The 18,567-nt window shown below is 51.1% G+C and overlaps 6 protein-coding genes across 6 annotated transcripts; 3 read left to right on the forward strand and 3 right to left on the reverse strand.

Annotated features, from left to right (window-relative positions):
* Nucleotides 1-116: 116 nt before the first annotated feature.
* On the forward strand, nucleotides 117-4,572 carry K460DRAFT_328037 (P-loop containing nucleoside triphosphate hydrolase protein). Its single transcript, XM_040930688.1, has 9 exons — nucleotides 117-289; nucleotides 341-583; nucleotides 637-2,134; nucleotides 2,183-2,440; nucleotides 2,493-2,668; nucleotides 2,728-2,974; nucleotides 3,029-3,311; nucleotides 3,361-3,713; nucleotides 3,768-4,572. The coding sequence occupies exons 1-9, from the start codon at nucleotides 164-166 to the stop codon at nucleotides 4,394-4,396; spliced, it is 3,813 nt and encodes a 1,270-aa protein (XP_040793356.1). The 5' UTR covers nucleotides 117-163; the 3' UTR covers nucleotides 4,397-4,572.
* Nucleotides 4,573-5,559: 987 nt separating this feature from the next.
* On the forward strand, nucleotides 5,560-6,505 carry K460DRAFT_22257 (uncharacterized protein). The gene has a single exon (XM_040927287.1). It carries the CDS (start codon nucleotides 5,724-5,726, stop codon nucleotides 6,390-6,392), a length of 669 nt encoding a protein of 222 aa, XP_040793357.1. The 5' UTR covers nucleotides 5,560-5,723; the 3' UTR covers nucleotides 6,393-6,505.
* A 905-nt stretch (nucleotides 6,506-7,410) lies between these two features.
* Nucleotides 7,411-8,604, reverse strand: K460DRAFT_271417 (N-terminal nucleophile aminohydrolase; the record flags this gene model as incomplete). Its single annotated transcript, XM_040927722.1, has 2 exons — nucleotides 7,411-8,264; nucleotides 8,391-8,604. The coding sequence occupies 2 exons, from the start codon at nucleotides 8,602-8,604 to the stop codon at nucleotides 7,411-7,413; spliced, it is 1,068 nt and encodes a 355-aa protein (XP_040793358.1).
* Nucleotides 8,605-11,073: 2,469 nt separating this feature from the next.
* On the forward strand, nucleotides 11,074-12,807 carry K460DRAFT_273686 (histidine permease; the record flags this gene model as incomplete). Its single annotated transcript, XM_040927900.1, has 2 exons — nucleotides 11,074-11,558; nucleotides 11,628-12,807. The coding sequence occupies 2 exons, from the start codon at nucleotides 11,074-11,076 to the stop codon at nucleotides 12,805-12,807; spliced, it is 1,665 nt and encodes a 554-aa protein (XP_040793359.1).
* A 2,142-nt stretch (nucleotides 12,808-14,949) lies between these two features.
* Nucleotides 14,950-15,516, reverse strand: K460DRAFT_400835 (uncharacterized protein; the record flags this gene model as incomplete). Its single annotated transcript, XM_040936366.1, has 1 exon — nucleotides 14,950-15,516. One exon carries the CDS (start codon nucleotides 15,514-15,516, stop codon nucleotides 14,950-14,952), a length of 567 nt encoding a protein of 188 aa, XP_040793360.1.
* A 1,118-nt stretch (nucleotides 15,517-16,634) lies between these two features.
* K460DRAFT_361570 (peptidyl-prolyl cis-trans isomerase H) lies at nucleotides 16,635-17,732 on the reverse strand. Its single transcript, XM_040932489.1, has 3 exons — nucleotides 17,480-17,732; nucleotides 17,205-17,335; nucleotides 16,635-17,108 (listed from the first exon to the last, which is right to left on the reverse strand). The coding sequence occupies exons 1-3, from the start codon at nucleotides 17,691-17,693 to the stop codon at nucleotides 16,758-16,760; spliced, it is 696 nt and encodes a 231-aa protein (XP_040793361.1). The 5' UTR covers nucleotides 17,694-17,732; the 3' UTR covers nucleotides 16,635-16,757.
* Nucleotides 17,733-18,567: the final 835 nt, after the last annotated feature.

Here is an 18,567-nt window from a genome sequence, read left to right on the forward strand (position 1 = left end):
TATGGCGATTTTGCTTGGTCCGGAGCCCTGGACTCCACGGCCTCCGCGGGACGCGGGACCCCGACAGGGCGTTCCGCTTAAGTTTTTCTTTTAAATATCTATAACTCGCTTTGAGGGTAGGACTCACTGCACGACATTCACCTTTTCTTCATTTGTATCGTTGATGATGGAGCAGCCACAATCACGAGAGCGACCCCGGAGCGAGGATGAGAAGACGGCTAGTACCGTCTCAGCCGAGAAGAAGTCAGGGGCGCCTGATGAGGCTAAGGGCGGCATGGGCAGCTACGGCGTTAGTCTACACGCACCCTCACAACAGCAAAATGAGCTCACATTATGACAGCGCGTCTTCAACTATGCGGATCGCAACAGTTGGATACTCAACATTATCGCCTTTACTGCGGCCACTGGAGCTGGTGCGGTCTTGCCCATGATGGACTTGATTTTTGGCAAGTTCGTCACGGCCTTTACTGGATTTGCAACCGGAACCAGTACACCAGCGCAATACCGTTCTATAGTGAACAGGTATACTCTTTACTTTGTCTATCTGTTCGTGGCCAAGTTCGGTCTTGTTTACATTCATTCGGTAAGTCTTCAGTGAATGCTAGCTTGCCAAGCATTGATACTGATATCAACCAGGTCTGCATATCCATTGCAGCTATACGAACTACCAGGGCACTTCGAATCGACTTCATCAAGCACGTCCTGCGACAAAACATTGCCTACTTCGACTCGGACTTCGCTGCCTCTGTCACAACCCAGGCTACTACCAATGGCAATACTATCAACAACGGCATTTCCGAAAAGCTTACCTTGACCATCCAGGGTGCAGCCACGTTTGTGGCAGCATTTGCCATTGCCTTCGCCGTGCAATGGAAGCTCACCCTCATCACCGTCTGTATTGTTCCGACCATCCTTGTTGTCATGACCGTCAGTGTGGGCATCGATACCAAGCATGAGGCACAAATGCTCACCATACAATCCAAAGCTGGCATGCTTGCTGAGGAGGTGTTTTCGACAATCCGTACAGTGCATGCTTTCTGGCTGCACCCACTGCTATCGCGCAAGTACGACAAGTTTCTTGGAGACGCCATGGAGGTCGGCATGAAGAAGTCTCCAAACTACATGGTCCTCTTCTCGACTGAATTCTTCTGCATTTACAGTGGCTATGGGCTTGCCTTCTGGCAAGGTATTCGAATGAACGCCAGCGGTGAGATCAAGGAAAGTGGCGATGTCTTCACGGTCATCATGGCTATCATTGTAGCCGCAACCGCCATGACTACCATTGCGCCCCAGATCCTTGCACTGTCCAAAGCATCGTCGGCAGCTGAGGAGCTGTTTCAGACCATCGACCGACAATCCGAGATTGATCCTTTGAGCGACGAGGGCAAGGTGCCGACAACATGCCATGGCGTCATTGAGATCAAAGATATTGCCTTTGCATACCCAGCAAGATCTGATGTCCCAGTTCTCAAAGGCCTGACCCTATCGGCACCTGCCAACAAGACTACAGCCCTTGTTGGACCCAGCGGCAGTGGCAAGTCCACTATCATCGGTCTTCTAGAACGCTGGTATGACCAGTCTAGTGGGACAATATACCTTGATGGCACCGATATCCGAGAGCTCAACCTCACCTGGCTTAGGACCAATGTTCGATTAGTACAGCAAGAGCCGGTCTTGTTCTCAGGCACGGTGTATGAGAATGTTGCATTTGGCCTATTTGGAACCGACAAGGCGAATCTCCCGGAAGCCGAACAGCGTGCTTTAGTCGAGCGTGCTTGCAAGAATGCGTACGCTGAAGAGTTCATCGAACGACTGCCCAAGGGTTATGACACTCAGCTTGGTGAGCGTGCGATGAATCTCTCCGGTGGACAGAAGCAAAGACTCGCCATTGCACGCAGTATCGTTTCCGAACCAACAGTATTATTACTTGACGAGGCCACGAGCGCCCTAGACCCCAAGGCAGAGAAGATCGTGCAGCAAGCGCTCGATCGTGTCTCGAGTGACCGAACAACGATCGTCATCGCGCACAAACTTTCAACTATCCGTAATGCAGACAACATCGCTGTTATGGCCAACGGTCTTTTGGTCGAGCAGGGCACACATGAGAACCTCCTAGAACGCGATGGTGCTTATGGTAAGTTGCTGAACATTCTGGAATAATTCGTGTGCTGATTTGTGTTAGCTCGACTTGTCAAAGCCCAAGATCTCGGTCCAAGCCAAAGCGAAGAGCCCGTGGATGTGGATGACGAGAAGGCTGCAGAGAAGGTAGCGCTTGTGCGAACGCAGACTCAAGCTTCAGGAATCGGTCAAGATCCACAGAAGTCGGTGAAGGATGGCATCAACTTCAACCTTATGCAGTGCATTTGGATCCTGTTGAAGGAGCAAGACCGCGTACTATGGAAGTGGTTCGCTCTATTGGTCGTTGTGATTATCGGGGGTGGTGAGTTCAACTTGGCACTTCAGGCTTGAGTTCAATGCTAATAGCAGAATAGGAGCAACCTTCCCTGCCCAGGCCATCTTGTTCGCAAGAGTGGTAGAATCCTTTCAGCTTACGCCTGAACGAGCTGTGAAGCAGGGCGACTTTTATTCACTAATGTTTTTCGTCGTAGCCCTTGGCAATTTGCTTGTCTATGGTGCTATGGGGTGGGCAAGCAATGTCGTCACGCAAGTAAGTGCCCTTAACTTCAACTGCATCCAAGTCGTTCGACTGTGCTGACAATATGCTAGAACATCTCGAGAAGATATCGACGTGAGATCTTCGAACTTGTTCTCAAGCAGGACATGGCTTTCTTCGACGACCCAGACAATGCAAGCGGCGCTTTGGCCTCAAATCTCTCGAACCATCCAACGAACATCCTGGAGCTCATGGGGTTCAACCTCTCGACTATCTTGATCAGTGTAGTCAACGTGATTTCCAGTTCCATTTTGGCCATTGTAGTCGGTTGGAAGCTGGGTCTAGTTGTTGTTTTCGGAGGTTAGTCAAACCCACGTTCTTCAATACAAGCTTACTAACTCTCTGTTTTAACAGCTCTACCACCCCTCATCTTTTCCGGATACCTGAGAATACGACTCGAATTCAAGCTCGAAGAGGATACCGGCAAACGTTTCGCTAGTAGCGCTGCTCTAGCAGCCGAGGCCGTATCCGCCATCCGGACAGTATCCAGCCTTGCACTTGAGCGACATATTCTGGCCAGGTATGAGGAGCGTCTCCGTGGCGTTGCTCAGAAATCCATCAAGGCTTTGGGTTACACCATGTTCTGGTACTCCCTGTCTCAGTCTATCAACTTCCTCGCCATGGGCCTTGGCTTTTGGTATGTCATCCTCTACCCTCATCGTCGAACCAAGTCTGACAAATATCAGGTATGGTGGTCAACTCATCAGTACTGGTGAGTACAACAACACTCAGTTCTTCACTGTCTTCATTGGCGTGATATTCTCGGGAGAGGCCGCGGCTTCGTTCTTTTCATACACGACTAGCCTGACCAAGGCCGCCACTGCCGCAAACTACGTCTTCTGGCTACGTAGACAAGCGCCTGCCGTTCAAGAGGATTCATCGAAGCCGCCTTTTGACAACGGTGAGGACAGAGGGCCAGCGCACGTCGAAGTACAGGATGTCGCTTTCGCATATGCGTCTCGACCACACGCGAAGGTCCTAGAGGGCATTGATGTCGATGTACGTCCGGGCCAATTCATCGCTTTCGTCGGTGCAAGTGGTAAGTATTGCTGTGCCAATGGCTTGTGAGATATACGCTAACTTTGTACGTCAGGGTGCGGAAAGTCCACGATGATCTCCTTACTCCAAAGGTTCTACGATCCCATTTCAGGGCGCGTAGCTTGCGATGGCCATGATCTCACGGAGCTATGTCCCCGCAAGTATCGAAGAGATGTCGCTCTTGTCCAGCAGGAACCGGTCCTCTATCAGGGAACTGTGCGCGACAACATTGCTATGGGTATGGAGACGGAAGTCACAGACGCCCAAATCGAAGCCGCAACTAAGAACTCCAACATCCACGAGTTTGTCGCATCGCTACCCGAAGGCCTTGCAACCATGTGCGGTAACCGAGGTGCACAACTGTCTGGCGGTCAACGGCAGCGCATTGCTATCGCCAGGGCTCTGATACGGGAGCCGCGTCTGCTTCTTCTCGACGAAGCCACTTCCGCATTGGACACCGAGTCTGAGAGGGTAGTTCAGACTGCGCTCGAGAAGGCGAAGAGCGGACGCACGACAGTCGCGGTGGCTCACCGTCTCAGCACGATCAAGGACGCGGACATGATCGTTGTTTTCGCCAGGGGACGGATCGCGGAGAGAGGCACACACAAGGATTTGCTTGCGCAGAGGGGTGTATATTACGAGATGTGCCTGGGTCAGAGTCTAGACAAAAGTATTCCTGCATAGACTTCCTAATTTGGGAACTTAGATATGCGGTCTTGGGACCGTTCGTTACACTAGATTGGTGTTTGCTTGTTATGCATTAGCATTGTAATTAATCATAGATAGCTCTAGATGAGCTTTACAGCCTTCGTTTCTTTCTCGTAGAATAGAGATCCTATTCCACACTTACTTGACTGAAGAAACATAGTTTTTGAAAATGGTGATACTAACATGAGACTGAGCAGACTGTGGCAATACACAGTTCAAGTTGATCATCAGAAAGAATTCTCGGCTCTTCGAACCGACTCATATTTGTGCTTCACCAATAACATCGACGTTGATGTGAGTGATGATCTTAAACGTGTCGGGCAGTTGATCATGATTTGAAATTGACCCGGGAGCCTAAAGTTCCTTTTTGATGCGGAATACACCCCTCCCGTGAGCTGAACTATGCGAGACTTGCTGACATCATCCAGTCCAATGCACGGACGCGAGGTGAACATCCTCATCACATCTCTCTAATGAGTAACCGTAGTGGACGCATAGCCCAAGCCCTCATCCTCGCACTGTTATTTGGTGCATCTGGTAACGCGTCATAAGCGACGTACTCGCCTTCCGTCTACGCGTTTTCCCTCCAACGCCGTACATCATCAGATTGAAGCCCCTACGTGGTGTTGCACATCTTCATGACGACGATCCATAGGCTCGAGTTATTAAAGAGCACGGTAGCTATGCGGCTCTTATCTCTCTTATGCCGAATCAACAGGTGCGGAGTTTCTGACACACGTCGCACTCCATCGTCGCGCGTCAAACCGCCAAGCCGTCTCAGATTCTCGCCGCAACCAACCATCAATGTTCAACGAGCTCCTATAGTATTTACTGCCGCGAGATCAACGTCATATATTGATGCTTGAATGCTAACCGCGCACTCCACGTCTTGGCTATCTTTTAGCCTTAGGCTCAAGCGCGCAGATCTTAGCCCTGTAACAGCAGAGCCGTTTCGATGGCATCCCCTCAAAGGCATTGAGGCGGGAGACTAGTCACGGGTGGTATCCACAGATGTGCGAGTTGGAGACGTTTCGTGCTTGAGGTAACGACGCTGGGCGGTAGCTCAAGGCTTCATCCTGCATTCATAGCATTGGCATCCCCATCTCCTGGTGCTTCTCTCTTTCCCCCGCTTCTTGGTGTTCGCAGTGTGAGTAAAAGTCAGGCCACTCTTTTTCACTTTCCGTTGATCGGGTTGCTCGTTTCGATTCTTAGTCCCGGTGACTTTTCTACAACAGGGAGAAGTGGGATCACTTGGTGGACGCTCAGGAGCGTATCTCTACATAATCAACCCAGTATCGAAAGCATGGCTCGCTATCAGCTTCGAAGGCCATCGCCTGTGCGCATCATTCCGAGACGGGTCAGAAGACAAGAACCCACGGCAAGCACGACACCTAGTGCTGTCGCTGAAAAAGAAGAAGAAGAGGAAGAAGAGGAAGAAGGCCCAGAGAGCCCGGACTCACTGTTCAGTAGCCCCTCAACTGTGGGTGCACTATCAGAAGGGGAAGACTCCGACTCTGACTCGGAGGATGAAGGTGTGGAGCCACCTTCGCCAGCGAAGAACGGCACATCTGCCACAGCCACTATTGCACCCGGGGCCCCTTCTACTACAGCATTCTCTCTGCCAGCTTCTATCGCGAGCGATAGCAGTGAGACTAGGATATCTGTATTGCAAAATACCACGGCAGACGTTACATCGCAAGTTCAACCACAGGTCACAAGCGCTGAGTCTGCACTCGGAAGCACTACTCAACCTCCTGTAACAAGCTCTACCTTGTTGCAAACCAGCCGGATCTCAACAGAGCAGCCTGCAGCGACATCTTCTATCCCTCCACCACCGCCACAGCTAGAGACTTCAGGAGAAAATAGTGCTCCACAACAGTCATTCCCGCAGTCAGAACCAGCACATATGACCAAAGGCACCATAGTAGCCGTTACATTCGTCAGTATTTTAGGTCCGTCTCTGCCCTATTAATCCAGTGAAGCCAAACTGACAAATTATTAGGTGCCCTCACACTTATCATAGGCACAATTGCGTTTATAAAACGTCGCAAGCGCAAGCAAAGGGCCTATCATCAACGCCTCGGAGACGATGCTTTCAATCCCGGCAACACAGGCTCGCTTCACGCACCAGAAACAGCACACGTGGATCCTAGCTCATCATTATTCAACCTTGCCAATAACAACATCGACAGCTCCCATATGACGCGCTCGACGGACCGCAGCAATACTCTCTTCGGCCCAGCATCCTACTCTCGCCCGGAAACCGTGTCCACAGAACGCGGCAACAACTCCCGCATCCCGCCTACACCCAATCCATTCGCCGACCCTCCTCTCAACAAAGCGTACGATGTCCTAGCGGGGCGCCCGCGCTCCACTACCTTGACTGACAGGGGCAGTTGGATCAAGAACCCGTTCCGCAACCCGGAGAGCGAGCGCTTTGATCCGTTTGGAGAGCTACAGGAGAAGGCGCGCAATGAGCGAACTCGACACATGGAGGAAGTTCGACGGGAAGCTGAAGTCATGAGGCTGCGTGAGGAGAGGGAGAAGGAATTCGCGGCTAAGGAGCGGATGGGGCTGGTGCCTGATGGGTTGCCGATGAGGAAGGGAAGCGGGGTTACCGTGGAAGGGCTGGGTGTGCTTGATCGCAGTGGTGGGCCTGCGGATCGGTGATGATTTAGTCGGAGGAAGAGTTGAGTTGAGCTGAATGGAAGTATGCAAGTTTTGAAGTGTTCTTGTTTATGTGATACGGGACTAGCTCATGCTCAACCACTCTTAAGATACCGTGTTTTGGGGCGTTTGGGAGGGACTAGGGTTGCAATACCAGGGCGCTAGATTAATCGAGTAACTTGTATAACAATGCGGAGAAACCGTTGTGAAGCCTCTGATTATCTAGAAGACAACTGTAATGTTTTGAGTGTATAGAGGCTCTCGGGGCATCCATTGCGACCAATACTACGTTGCAAACCCCCACATAGAAGAGCCTATTACAGTCAAGCTGCTTCACCATCGAATTTCGGATCCTTGGCATTCAGATGCTCATCGTACTCAATCTCCACCTCCCTTTCAACCCCCTCTCCATCCACAAGCAACGCACAATTCCTGCTGATTAAATGCCATTCTTTCTCATCGAAAGTCGTTGGCTCAGACGCAACAATGGTATGTTTCCCCATCGTCTCCGCCTCTCCCCACATCGCCTCTTCGTTCACCATATCCTTACTATCAGGATGACCCGGAAACTTTGTGTTGAGAGTGCGGCCCGCAAACTCAGACCAGTAGAGTGACGGCGGTTGCTGCGTAGCGTGATTGCGGAAGCGGATAGCAAGCAGTGATGTGCCATCTGTAGTGCAGAAGTTGAGTGAATTAGGCGTGTTCGCCGCAGCGCCCAGTTTATCGTGTTGGAGCTGTAGGATCTGCAGCACAGTCTTGCGTAGCGCGGTAAACATGGCGTCTAGCGAGTACGCCTTTTCCCAAGTGACTTTCGCGCCGTGGTTTGTCAGATTCGTCATGTACAATGCTGCGGCGTGCTCGGAGTCCGTGGACCCGATGACGTTACAGTATGCGTCGAAGGACATGAGATCCGTCATTTCCCGGCGGATAGAAGAGAAGTTGGACACGACACCGTTGTGCATGAAGACGTGGCGGCCAAAGACGAAGGGGTGCGAGTTGACTTGGGTCACGACGCTGCCGCTGCTGGCACGGATGTGGGCGAAGACGCAGTGCGTTTCTGTGTTTTCGCAGAGGGACTTGAAGTTGAAGTCGTTGATCGGGGGCGATTGGGATTTGTATAGGGCGGGACGGGGCCCGGCGACGTGCTTGATGTACGAAGAGTTGGCCTTTGTATACCCTGAATTGCAGAATTTGAGCTAAGAGGTTCTTGTGAAAGACTGCTAAACGCATGCAAGCTATAGCTCGACCATCACTATGAAAAGAAATAACGCATGCAAGGACTCGATTGTGGCAAGGTACGTACATGCAACACCCAACCCATCCATATTCAAAAGCGAGTTGCGCATGCGTAGAAGCTCATCAGAAGACTGGTCCAGATCCTTATCTTTATCATGAGGAAGCAGCTTCGGGAGGTAGTGTTCAGAGCATTGCTTGCTGATGCTATTCGCGGGCGTAATCAGCACATCGGATAGGAGACATGGCTCCGTTGGACTGATGTACGCAAACCAGCGGCACATATTGTTTCTTGGGTAGATGAGTAGGTGTTCTTAAGGTTTGGTTTAGCGTTGCGGGACCAGAGCACGCTAGCTCGGTCTTGGATCGATAGTCGGTTGGGATGGAGTTGTTGGTGTAGCCGTTGCACTAGTGACCAAGTGATTGCGATATGTCGCGACAAGTTCGAGAGGTGTTGGATCGCTTGGCGATGAGGTCGCAATACAGGAAATTCGGAAACACAGCAAAGACGCTCTTCTGATGTTGACAACGAAGATGGAAGATAGTGACTAGAAAGATGACAAGTTAAGAAAGCCTTGGCCACTCCAGACGCGAGGCGAAAATATGAGTGAAAATGGTTCCAGAGTAGGTAGATACAGACTCGTGAGTATGTTGTAGTAATTGCGAAAGCGTCAATATCCAGTGCTTGACCCAGAATCTTGCTATTCAAAGTCAGAGAGAGAGGAAGTGTGTGTGTGTGTAGAGCGATAAGGCGTCCACGACAGCCCGAGCCGACGAAGCGGGGCAGCTGACGATAAGGAGTGATGATATCATGCGTGAGCCAGCAGACGCAAATTGTATCACCATAAGAAGCTTTGCAAGTATACAAGTTGACGGAAATTGTCCTGGGCCTCAGCTTGGCATGTGGAACAATATTTCCACCTTTGTGGATTAGCGTGCCTGCATCATGATTTGAGATGCGAGTGTCGAGCCCGTTGTACAACTCATGGTTTTTAGAGAGCAGCGACGCTGGATTACTTTGTCGGTGGAGTTGCAATGCTATTTGTAAGCTCAGTAGTGTAAGTGTATTTGTAATCTCGTGTGTTGGGGAAGTCACCAGTGACCATCTACTCATAAACAGTCGTCCAACACTGCATCGGCACACTTCCTCAACCTTCACCTCTCATCGTCCACCACCTCGGTCATCCTGGGATCCCGCTTCTTTGGCCACAAAGCATACGCGTCCATATAATTGTCGCAGATAGCGATGCGACGAGTCTGATTAGCATGGTACGGCAGGATACCACGACAGGCGCAGCAGTAGGAGGCTGATGTGAGAGGCTGGGCGAGGCGCTTTCCTTCTAGAAGACGTGGACTTGTTCCACCGTGGGCTGTCTTTGAGATGCCGTTCCCTTTTTTGCTGACCGGCTGGCACGCAATTGGCGGCCTCGACATTGGGTTCACAAGCAAGCATCACTGCAGGAGATGGCCTGCATGCATGCAGATCGCATATCTCTGTACTGTAGGTGAGGCAGAGTGACGAGGCACATTTAAGTCAAGGACAGGCTATCCCACATACTCTATGTCTCGGTCGAAGTGTCGTTAGTACTACGAGCAACGGGCAGCATGGAAGCAGAATTGGCCCCAGCCTGTACGCGAGTCGCATATCTCGGCTCACGGCTTGGAGGAGGATCGGAAAATGGTGACGCCAAATGCTCGATGCCGTCATCTGATCGACTCGAACAATATGGCCAGACAATCCCAAGACTGTCACAATGGGAGCACCTACCAACGGCTGATGGACGCAACGCTGGTCGCCGTTATCATACGACCTCTTTCCAACAAAAGATGCAAAGCTCGTATCCGCATGCAGCACTGCGCCGCAGCCAAAAACAAAGGCAACTCCAGCTCTAACCCCAGCCCTTACTTCGGAACTGGGGTTGACGACAAATGGCAAGGCTAGGATTTGTGAGGGCAAGCAATTTGCACGCGACATTCCGATGTTGGATTATGCCCGCGTCCACTTGCAAGCAGCGGGGCTCTCCAGCGCCCAGCGCCGACAGCCACACTGGATTACGTTTCTTGAATTGTCTGTCGACTGTCGAGGATGCGGGCCCATGTTGCTTTCAACAATGGCTGCTCTCGTCGTCTCCGTCAGCTAGCTGTGGGAAGGCAGAAGCTTCGCCCAGGCCGGGACACTAAGGCATCGCCGCCCACGCCGCTAGCCAGGGAAGGCGCATGCTGATTCGCACGCGACAATGTAACAAGCGGGGTTGCTGGCGCAGCGATTGAGGCCGGCGTCTGTCGAAAACTCTGTGCCGCCTACCTATTGATGATCCCGTGCCCAGAGCCATGGGTACATTCACTACGCTACAAGCTGTTAGCCAGCGCCGCCCGCCAGAAATACGCCAAACCGTTTTCGTCGCCTGGGTCGCATGGCACCCTCAACCGTGAGGATCCACACGCAGGGCCTCTCTGTACCATGTCCCGCCGCGTCTGCCTGTCGTATAAAGACCGTGCTATTCACCCCGAAGTCCAAGCTGCTAAGGGCCTCTTTATCTCCTCCACTGCTACCCTACCGCCCTCCCTCATTTTCACTGCTAGCAGTGCGACTCATTTTGTAGCTTCGGCTTCCCCCCCAAGCGACTGCTAGTCGAATCCCCTGCACCCTATTCGACTCCATAGCGACTTCCCGCAAGCGACACTTCCTCATGCGACATTGACTCCCTTGCGACAACTCATCGACTGCCTACGCGACAACCCCCACTGCAACTATGAATGAAGAGAAGAAGTACTCGGGCGAGTTCGTCCGCGAGACTTACCCCAATGACGATATCCAGCCTGGTGAGGTTCACGACAACTCCGACGACCTGCAACGCCATCTTGGAAACCGTCAGATTCAACTCATCGCCATTGGCGGTTCCATCGGTACCGCATTGTTCGTGAGCATCGGTGGTGCCCTTAACAAAGGTGGTCCTCTTGGTCTCATCATCGCTTATGCTGGATATTCGTGTGTTATCGCCCTAGTGAACAACGCCATAGCCGAAATGTCCACATTCATGCCCGTCTCTGGAGGTTTCGTTCGATTGGCAGGTCACTGGGTCGACGAGGCCTTTGGGGTTATGGCTGGCTGGAACTTCTTCCTCTACGAAGCTTTGCTCATTCCCTTCGAAATCACGGCTCTCAACATTGTCCTGAAATTCTGGAGAGATGACATCCCAGCGGCTGCGGTCTGCGCGGCTGTCATCGTGCTCTATGGGTAAGAGTCATCCTTCCTTGCTACCGACGCTTCATGTAACCCGCTAGTTGAATACTAACCACCTTATAGTACCTGCAATATCCTCGCTGTAAAGGCGTATGGCGAGGCTGAGTTTTGGCTGTCTGGCGGCAAGGTCTTTTTGATCCTGATCTTGTATGCCTTCACGTTCATCACCATGGTCGGTGGCAACCCCCAGAAGGATGCCTATGGTTTCCGTCACTGGCGCGACCCGGGCCCGATGAACTCTCATGGCAACGGTGACATGGGTCGATTCGAAGGCTTTCTCGGCTCCCTCTGGGCTGCTTCTTTCTGCGTCGTTGGCCCTGAGTACATCTCTATGGTGTCCGGTGAGGCTAAGCGCCCTCGCGTTTACATCAAGAATGCCTTCAAGACTGTCTACTGGCGATTCGGTGCCTTTTTCATCCTTGGTGCTCTCTGCGTTGGCGTCGTTCTTGCCTACAACGACCCGGAGCTCGAGATCGTTTTGGAAGCTGGTACGACAAGTGCTGCCGCGTCGCCCTATGTCATCGCTATGAAGAACCTTCGTATCGATGGACTTCCTCATCTCGTCAACGCCCTGTTGATTACGAGTATATTCTCTGCTGGCAACACGTACACGTACTGTGCTACTCGCAGCTTGTACTCGCTTTCCATCGAGGGCCGCGCCCCCAAGTTCCTCCGAAAGTGCACCAAGAATGGTGTGCCGATCTACTGCTTTGTCATCGTCATGCTTTTCCCCCTCCTCTCCTTCCTCCAGTTGTCAGACAATTCCGCCAAGGTCCTAACCTGGCTCACCAACATCATCACTGCCGGAGGGGTGATCAACTATATTGTCATGTGCGCTACCTACCTTGCATTCTACAAAGCCTGCAAGGTTCAAGGTCTTGATCGCAAGACTCTACCGTACTGTGGTTATTTCCAGCCATACGGTACCTGGTTTGCGCTGATTTTCGAGATTGTGGTCGTCTTTGTATACGGCTACTCCGTCTTCAAGCCAGGCGGCTGGAAGCTCGTGACTTTCTTCACCAACTACACTATGGTTGGTCTCGCTCCCATCACCTTCACTGTCTGGAAGGTTCTCAAGAGGACCAAGTGGTTGAAACCCCACGAGGTCGACCTTGTCTGGGATGCTCCTCTCATCGACGCCTACGAATCCTCGTTTATTTCAGCTCCCGTGGGATTTTGGCAAGAGATGCTTCAACTTATTGGTCTTAAACGCAACCTCGTCGTTGACAAGCGGGCTGTTTAAGCTCATTCAGCATGCGGTTATACGGCGGCACATGTGTAGCGGCTCCAATACGACTGATACCAACCGGGTGGATGGACTCCTTTGGTCAGCAGCTTGTGAGCACTGACACCGGATTAACATGAATCAAATCCTTAATCTTTAGAAAAAAATTGTCGAGACATGCCATATACGTATTTGATGGAATTTCAATACCTTTCCAAGCGACAAAGAGAGATGGATATAATTAACAATCTAGATCAAAATCTACATGCATAGTCACACCTACGCGACGACTACACTGCGACCTCCAGATGCGATAATACACTGGCAATGTCATGTAATCGAAATCGGAAGTTTCGAGATCAAGATCCATCTGCGCCAACGTGAGATCAGAGCCATTTTGCTTTTTCCTCAGCGCCAAGCCGAGTCGCTTCTGGCACCTCGTTCTTGGGTGGCAACCAATGCGACATTAATATCCCTGGGGCCACTGAATCCAGTCGCATGCCTCGTCTAATACCAAGAATTCGATACGTCACAACAAACTTGCGTAGCCTGTTCGAAGTGGATGTGTGGCGGTTGGTGTTCTGCAGGCTGAGCGAGGTCCCCTCGCGGCTTATCAGTACCCACTGTTCGGGATGGGCAATTTATGCAACTTACCACGGCATGTCACACTGTCAACCTCGCCTAAAGCCGTGGGATCACAACAACGTAGGATAAGTACGCCACCATCTACTGGACAGAATACCCGAACTTGAAAGTTCCTCCCTACCACACCGTCCTCTGGTTTGGCTTGCCATCGCGTACGGGTTATTGTAACAATACCGCAGCACGATTGTTTCAGCAAGGTGTGCTTAGATTTTGTGCTTCAGGAGTTAGAATTATAAGCTGTCGGGTGAACAATCGATACTGTACTCAATACCTAAAATGCCGATTTTTACCTTGTCGACACCACCTTTGTCTTAGCCACAGCGCTCGACAGTAATTGGCACAGCCAGTTATCGATGACAGGCACTGGTGGTTTTATCGGAGGCTCTCAGACACAAGAAGCTGCCGCCGTGGACCCGCCATTATGCAGCATGTGAAGGAAACTGACCAAGAGATACAGCTCTAGCTCAAACAGCCTGCTGACTCCGGCATTTATTGGACAGCTTCATGTCAGGAGTCGATCGATGACTTTCGTGTATCGAGTTTCTTATTATCCGAGGAGGTGTTTGATGAGTGTTTGGACGCACTATGCTCTGAGCCTATTCTCCAAAGAAATTAGGATATTATTATGATGAGTTCCTAACTATCTCAGCCAAGCACTAGCTCAATCCGCAAGACAGAGTTTTACAATTATACTTTTTATCGCATCGAATAAAACCACTGGTAACTACCTTAACTAACGTACAGTATATCCACAAGTAATCTCCAGAGCCCTCCGCACCCCAGACCACACGCGGAGAGTCCTCCGAGTTGTACTAAGTCATTAACGATAATAATGCCAACGTCTTTCTGCTCCACTGGGCAGAGCCGCTGACGCAGACCCTGCATATTTGCATCCTCAAATTCACACGTGCACAGACCCTTGTACCAACCATACCTAATCCAGCCCCCGTTGCGCCAAGCAATGCTTTTGTACGGGCGGCAAATTCAGCTAGCGCACCCTTACTGGTACATCCTCGGCATGTGCTCCTAGCTGCATGTGCCCTTGTCTGTCGGGCGTAAGGTTTCCCGCCCGCTGACCGGTCAACGACATCGACGTCAGCCCAGCCTAGCACAAGCGTTGTACAGGCTAACTGGTGACGACGGGCCGCAGGTGGCGCACGCAAGGATGATCCGAGACAGGCTTTGTGAGCTGACCTGAAAGACAAGTGGCTTACGTGCTCATTTATTGCTGGCTGGGGAACGAGGTGTTTTACAAGGCCGCTGCGCTGGGGCATGTCCGAGACGCAAGATGTTTGTTGCGGAGAGCGCGATTTTTTGGTGGGACGTGGAGGCGTGGTAGTGGGGTTTGCTGGGGGGTGTCAAGGTTTCTTTGTTGGTGTCGTCCCATGTTACTTTCGCTAGGGATTGTTGAGCTCTGGGAACATGATTCGAGTGTGATTCGAGGTCCCACACAGAAACACATTGATAGGCCTTGCTGTACGCCGCGGAGAAAAATGTGGGCAACATCGATCTTGCTTATGGCAAGCCGTTTATTGGATTACGGACCTCGTCAATCCCGCCTGTGTTCGCTGTGATCAACGGCGCCGGTTTCGTGACTATGTGAAGAAGCTGGTAGACGAAATGAACTGCGAAAACCACGAGAAGTAACGGTATAACGACGCGCCCAAGTACACGGCCCCATTTTACGCGTCCGCTGGCTGTGTTCTGTTCTACCCTCTCGTCCCTAGCACTGCTCCTTTCGCCTGCCCGTCGCGCAGGCCCATCTTCCAATACGACGCGATAGCTCAGTCTGCCTAACCAGACGTGCCAAGCCAGTAATAGCAGAAGAGCGACGATGACGCCCGTCCAGGAGATGGTTGCATACGGTGAGCGTGCGCGACGGCCCAGGAGCTCGTAGACGTCGTCCAAGCTGTGGACCAGGCGCTGGATGACACTGGGGACGACAAACATGGCTCCCGTGACGGCAAGAAGTTCAAGGCTGCGCATTCCGAGGCGCTTGCCGGCGTTTGCTTCTTGCTTGTGGATATGCCATGTCGAAAGGAGAGACTGGGGATCAGTCTGGGAGGAATATGTTGTGGACATGGCGGGTGTTGTAATGTGATGGAGTAATAACTGTTGTACTCGGTAACGAGTTGTAGCAATGAGAATGTCGACAAATCCAGTGATACTGCGTTGGGGGTGATGTTCGCTGCTCTTCAAGAGGCTGCGCAGTCTTGGTTTGCAAACGTCGATTCAACCAAACGGCAGCGTCCCAATCTCCCCAAGCCAAACTACTTTGTCTCTCTTTCCTGCCTCTTCCACGGTTTCAAGAAACAACGCGTCTAATCGCGTCTTTCGTTCAACCAAGACGCGTTCAACAACAGGCTCCTGTGGTGCGCCAAATGCCCGTTCTAGATGTGCTGCGTAGATCCACTCTCACGGACTCCTCGGACTTCGGGATGCGAAACACTATGCCGCCAATGTTTCCTAGCTCTTTCAACAACAAGCCGCTCTTAACCTCTTCATGAGCCGTCTCTTTCGCACAGGTAAATAAAAAAGAACGCGGTGTTTAGCTCCGCCTTGGCGCCGTCGTGTTCTTCGTAATGAAATGTGTCACGCACTTCAGAGGGCGCTGTTCACAACCCTTTCTACCGCGCCACAACGATGTCGATCTTCGAAGGGAGGAGACAAGGAAGATGATGCGCGGAGTACATGCATCCAGTAAAGTTACGCGGCGTTCTCGTATCCCGGTTGTTGTGGTCTTGTTGTATGGTAGTTGTTCTCGGGCAAAGTGTGCACTTTGAAGGTCGGCGGCCAACTCCGCGCTCAGGTGTCCCAAGTGGGACCGTGCTGCCCCGCCACAAACTCGTCTCGAATCCTTCGTGGTTGTCGGGGGAGTCCATCATGATTGGTTGGCCTATTGATCTCTGGGGGCCGCGGGCTCCAGGAATTCATAAAATTGTAGGCGTGTGGCACAGCGATATGGCACGTGAAAATGTGCTGTACTGGCTGACTCGGATGGTGGTGTGATACGAAGTCGCTCTAGTTCAGCGCTCCGAGCTTTACAATCTTTTCTTCTCTCTCTAGCTCAGCTATGTGTACGAGCATCATACTATACTGTTACTTGAATCAATAGGAACAAAGCAAGAACGCCAGTAGATGCAGAGAAAGCGTATACGAAGTCAATTACAAAATTATCTAGATGAGTTACAACCGCTTTTTTGCCTGTGTGCTAGCCCGCCCCGTGCCTATTATACTAACATCATATTCCTACCGCTATCAAAACGAAAAGAACTAATTTCATATACTACCATACCTGATCCTCTCTAAACTCCTTAAACTCTTCACGACATGCTAGCCCCCGAAAGCTGCCCAGACCTCGTAATCACCACCTCCTTCAGAGGCCTATCTCCGGCTCCAGTTTTCGTTCCCTCGATCCTCCTCACAACATCCATGCCATCAAGAACCTCGCCAAAAACCACGTGCTTTCTGTCCAGATGCGGTGTCGCAGCGGTCAAGATGAAGAACTGAGATCCATTCGTATTTGGGCCGGAGTTTGCCATGCTCAGTAGACCTGGGTGCGTGTGTCGGAGCTCAAAGTTTTCATCGTCGAAAGACTCGCCCCCGAAGATGCTGGCGCTGCCTGTTCCGTCACCTCGCATGAAATCGCCGCCCTGGATCATGAAGTTGGGGATCTGTAGGAGCTTAGTACGGTCATGTGTGAGAAATTGGAATTGAGATATAGTTAATGTATGACCACGTGACAATAGACTCGAATTGGAGATGCTTACCACACGGTGGAAGGTGCTTCCTTTGTATCCGCCGCCTTGGAATTCTCCTGTGCAGAACCTGCGGAAGTTCTCTGATGTTGCTGGAACAACATCTAGGAACAGTTCTAGCTGAATGCGGCCGGCGGGTTGTCCTTTAGTATCTGTTAGTTTATCAAACCAATTACAAGCCCAAATGCTGCAATTATAAACAATATGCTCGTAATTATGAGAGGATGGTGCACATGTAAACGTGGTACTCAATACGAACAAGATTGGGACTGAAACACTCAACATACCTCCAATAGCAACATCGAAATAGACCACCGGGTTATCCGGATGCCTCCGTGCCTTCTCAGTCCTGCCCGCCCCAGCAGCGCTCGCCTGGTCATGACGTTGCACTGGCGCATTGTTGGCATTGCCCTGTGACGCCACAGCACCTGAAGTTTGCGTTGGTCTCGCGTTCTCTGATGATTCCACGGGGTGAGCGTTCTTGCTTGATCCGCAACCCATTTTGAAAGATGGATAGAGTTATTGTGATTGTGTTGTTTTGTGAGATTGGAAGAGGAATGTGAAAGACCTGAGGTAGGGATTCCAATGATGATGGTAGGTTAAGGTTAACGCTACGCGAAGCTAGGGTCTAGGCTGAGAAAACCAAGCTTTCAGGCGATGACTTCATTGTATAAATGTTTTCTTTCTGACCTCAAAATGATGAAATGTTCACTGGTCTCGCATTTGATGCTGTGCTATTTCCCTGTTAAATACTTTTCGATTACACCGCATATCCCAGGTGCTCATTCACAACCTTTCAAGGTCCTCCTAGAAGCGGCTGTTGAGTTTTTAGAATATACTATCATTACGGAGTGGAGTTTGAACAACTGCTGCTGGAAGTGTCAATAGATTCTTAAAGAAAAAAGGTAAACCTCAAAGGTGCGCATGGCTAAAGAATGATCTTGGACCGAAAGCTTCCCGTCACATACGTCGGAGAAACCCTTAAAGCCCCTCTCCATCTAGGATCATTAAAATATTGAAAATGGGTCAAAAAATGTTAATGAGTTAGATCATACTGTGTTGAGTACAACTCTCTTCTATAGTGACAGATCTCTATGTGTTCCTATACGCTTACCTAGAAGAGCCTAGTTGATTGGCCCTTCATTTTGCAACTGAATACTGTAGACAAACGCATGATTTGCCTTTGCTACGTGTCGCGCCTACATAAGCATCTCACTTCTGCTCATTCACGCTCGTGAAGTGTCAGCTGGGGCTTTTTGCACATTGCAGGCTTACGGGCCATGATTTCCATTCGCTGGAAACCCGCATGGGTTGAGCGTCCTGCGCTCCAGCCTCGTTGCTAAATGACCATGTCGATAGGCAAGGTTGCCTAATC

The sequence above is a fragment of the Cucurbitaria berberidis genome (genome assembly GCF_010015615.1).
Source record: "Cucurbitaria berberidis CBS 394.84 unplaced genomic scaffold K460scaffold_1, whole genome shotgun sequence".
Classification (NCBI taxonomy): domain Eukaryota; kingdom Fungi; phylum Ascomycota; class Dothideomycetes; order Pleosporales; family Cucurbitariaceae; genus Cucurbitaria; species Cucurbitaria berberidis.

What these genes read in the sequence shown, in the direction of transcription:
- K460DRAFT_328037 (XM_040930688.1), top strand. Translation starts at nt 164, where the DNA reads ATGATGGAGCAGCCACAATCACGAGAGCGACCCCGGAGCGAGGATGAG. An exon ending in GTCTTGTTTACATTCATTCG is followed by an intron (nt 584 to 636) that starts GTAAGTCTTCAG and finishes GATATCAACCAG; the next exon opens with GTCTGCATATCCATTGCAGC. An exon ending in CGTTGTGATTATCGGGGGTG is followed by an intron (nt 2,441 to 2,492) that starts GTGAGTTCAACT and finishes ATAGCAGAATAG; the next exon opens with GAGCAACCTTCCCTGCCCAG.
- K460DRAFT_22257 (XM_040927287.1), top strand. Translation starts at nt 5,724, where the DNA reads ATGGCTCGCTATCAGCTTCGAAGGCCATCGCCTGTGCGCATCATTCCG.
- K460DRAFT_361570 (XM_040932489.1), bottom strand. Translation starts at nt 17,693, where the DNA reads ATGGGTTGCGGATCAAGCAAGAACGCTCACCCCGTGGAATCATCAGAG. An exon ending in TTTCGATGTTGCTATTGGAG is followed by an intron (nt 17,336 to 17,479) that starts GTATGTTGAGTG and finishes CAGATACTAAAG; the next exon opens with GACAACCCGCCGGCCGCATT. An exon ending in GAAGCACCTTCCACCGTGTG is followed by an intron (nt 17,109 to 17,204) that starts GTAAGCATCTCC and finishes AAGCTCCTACAG; the next exon opens with ATCCCCAACTTCATGATCCA.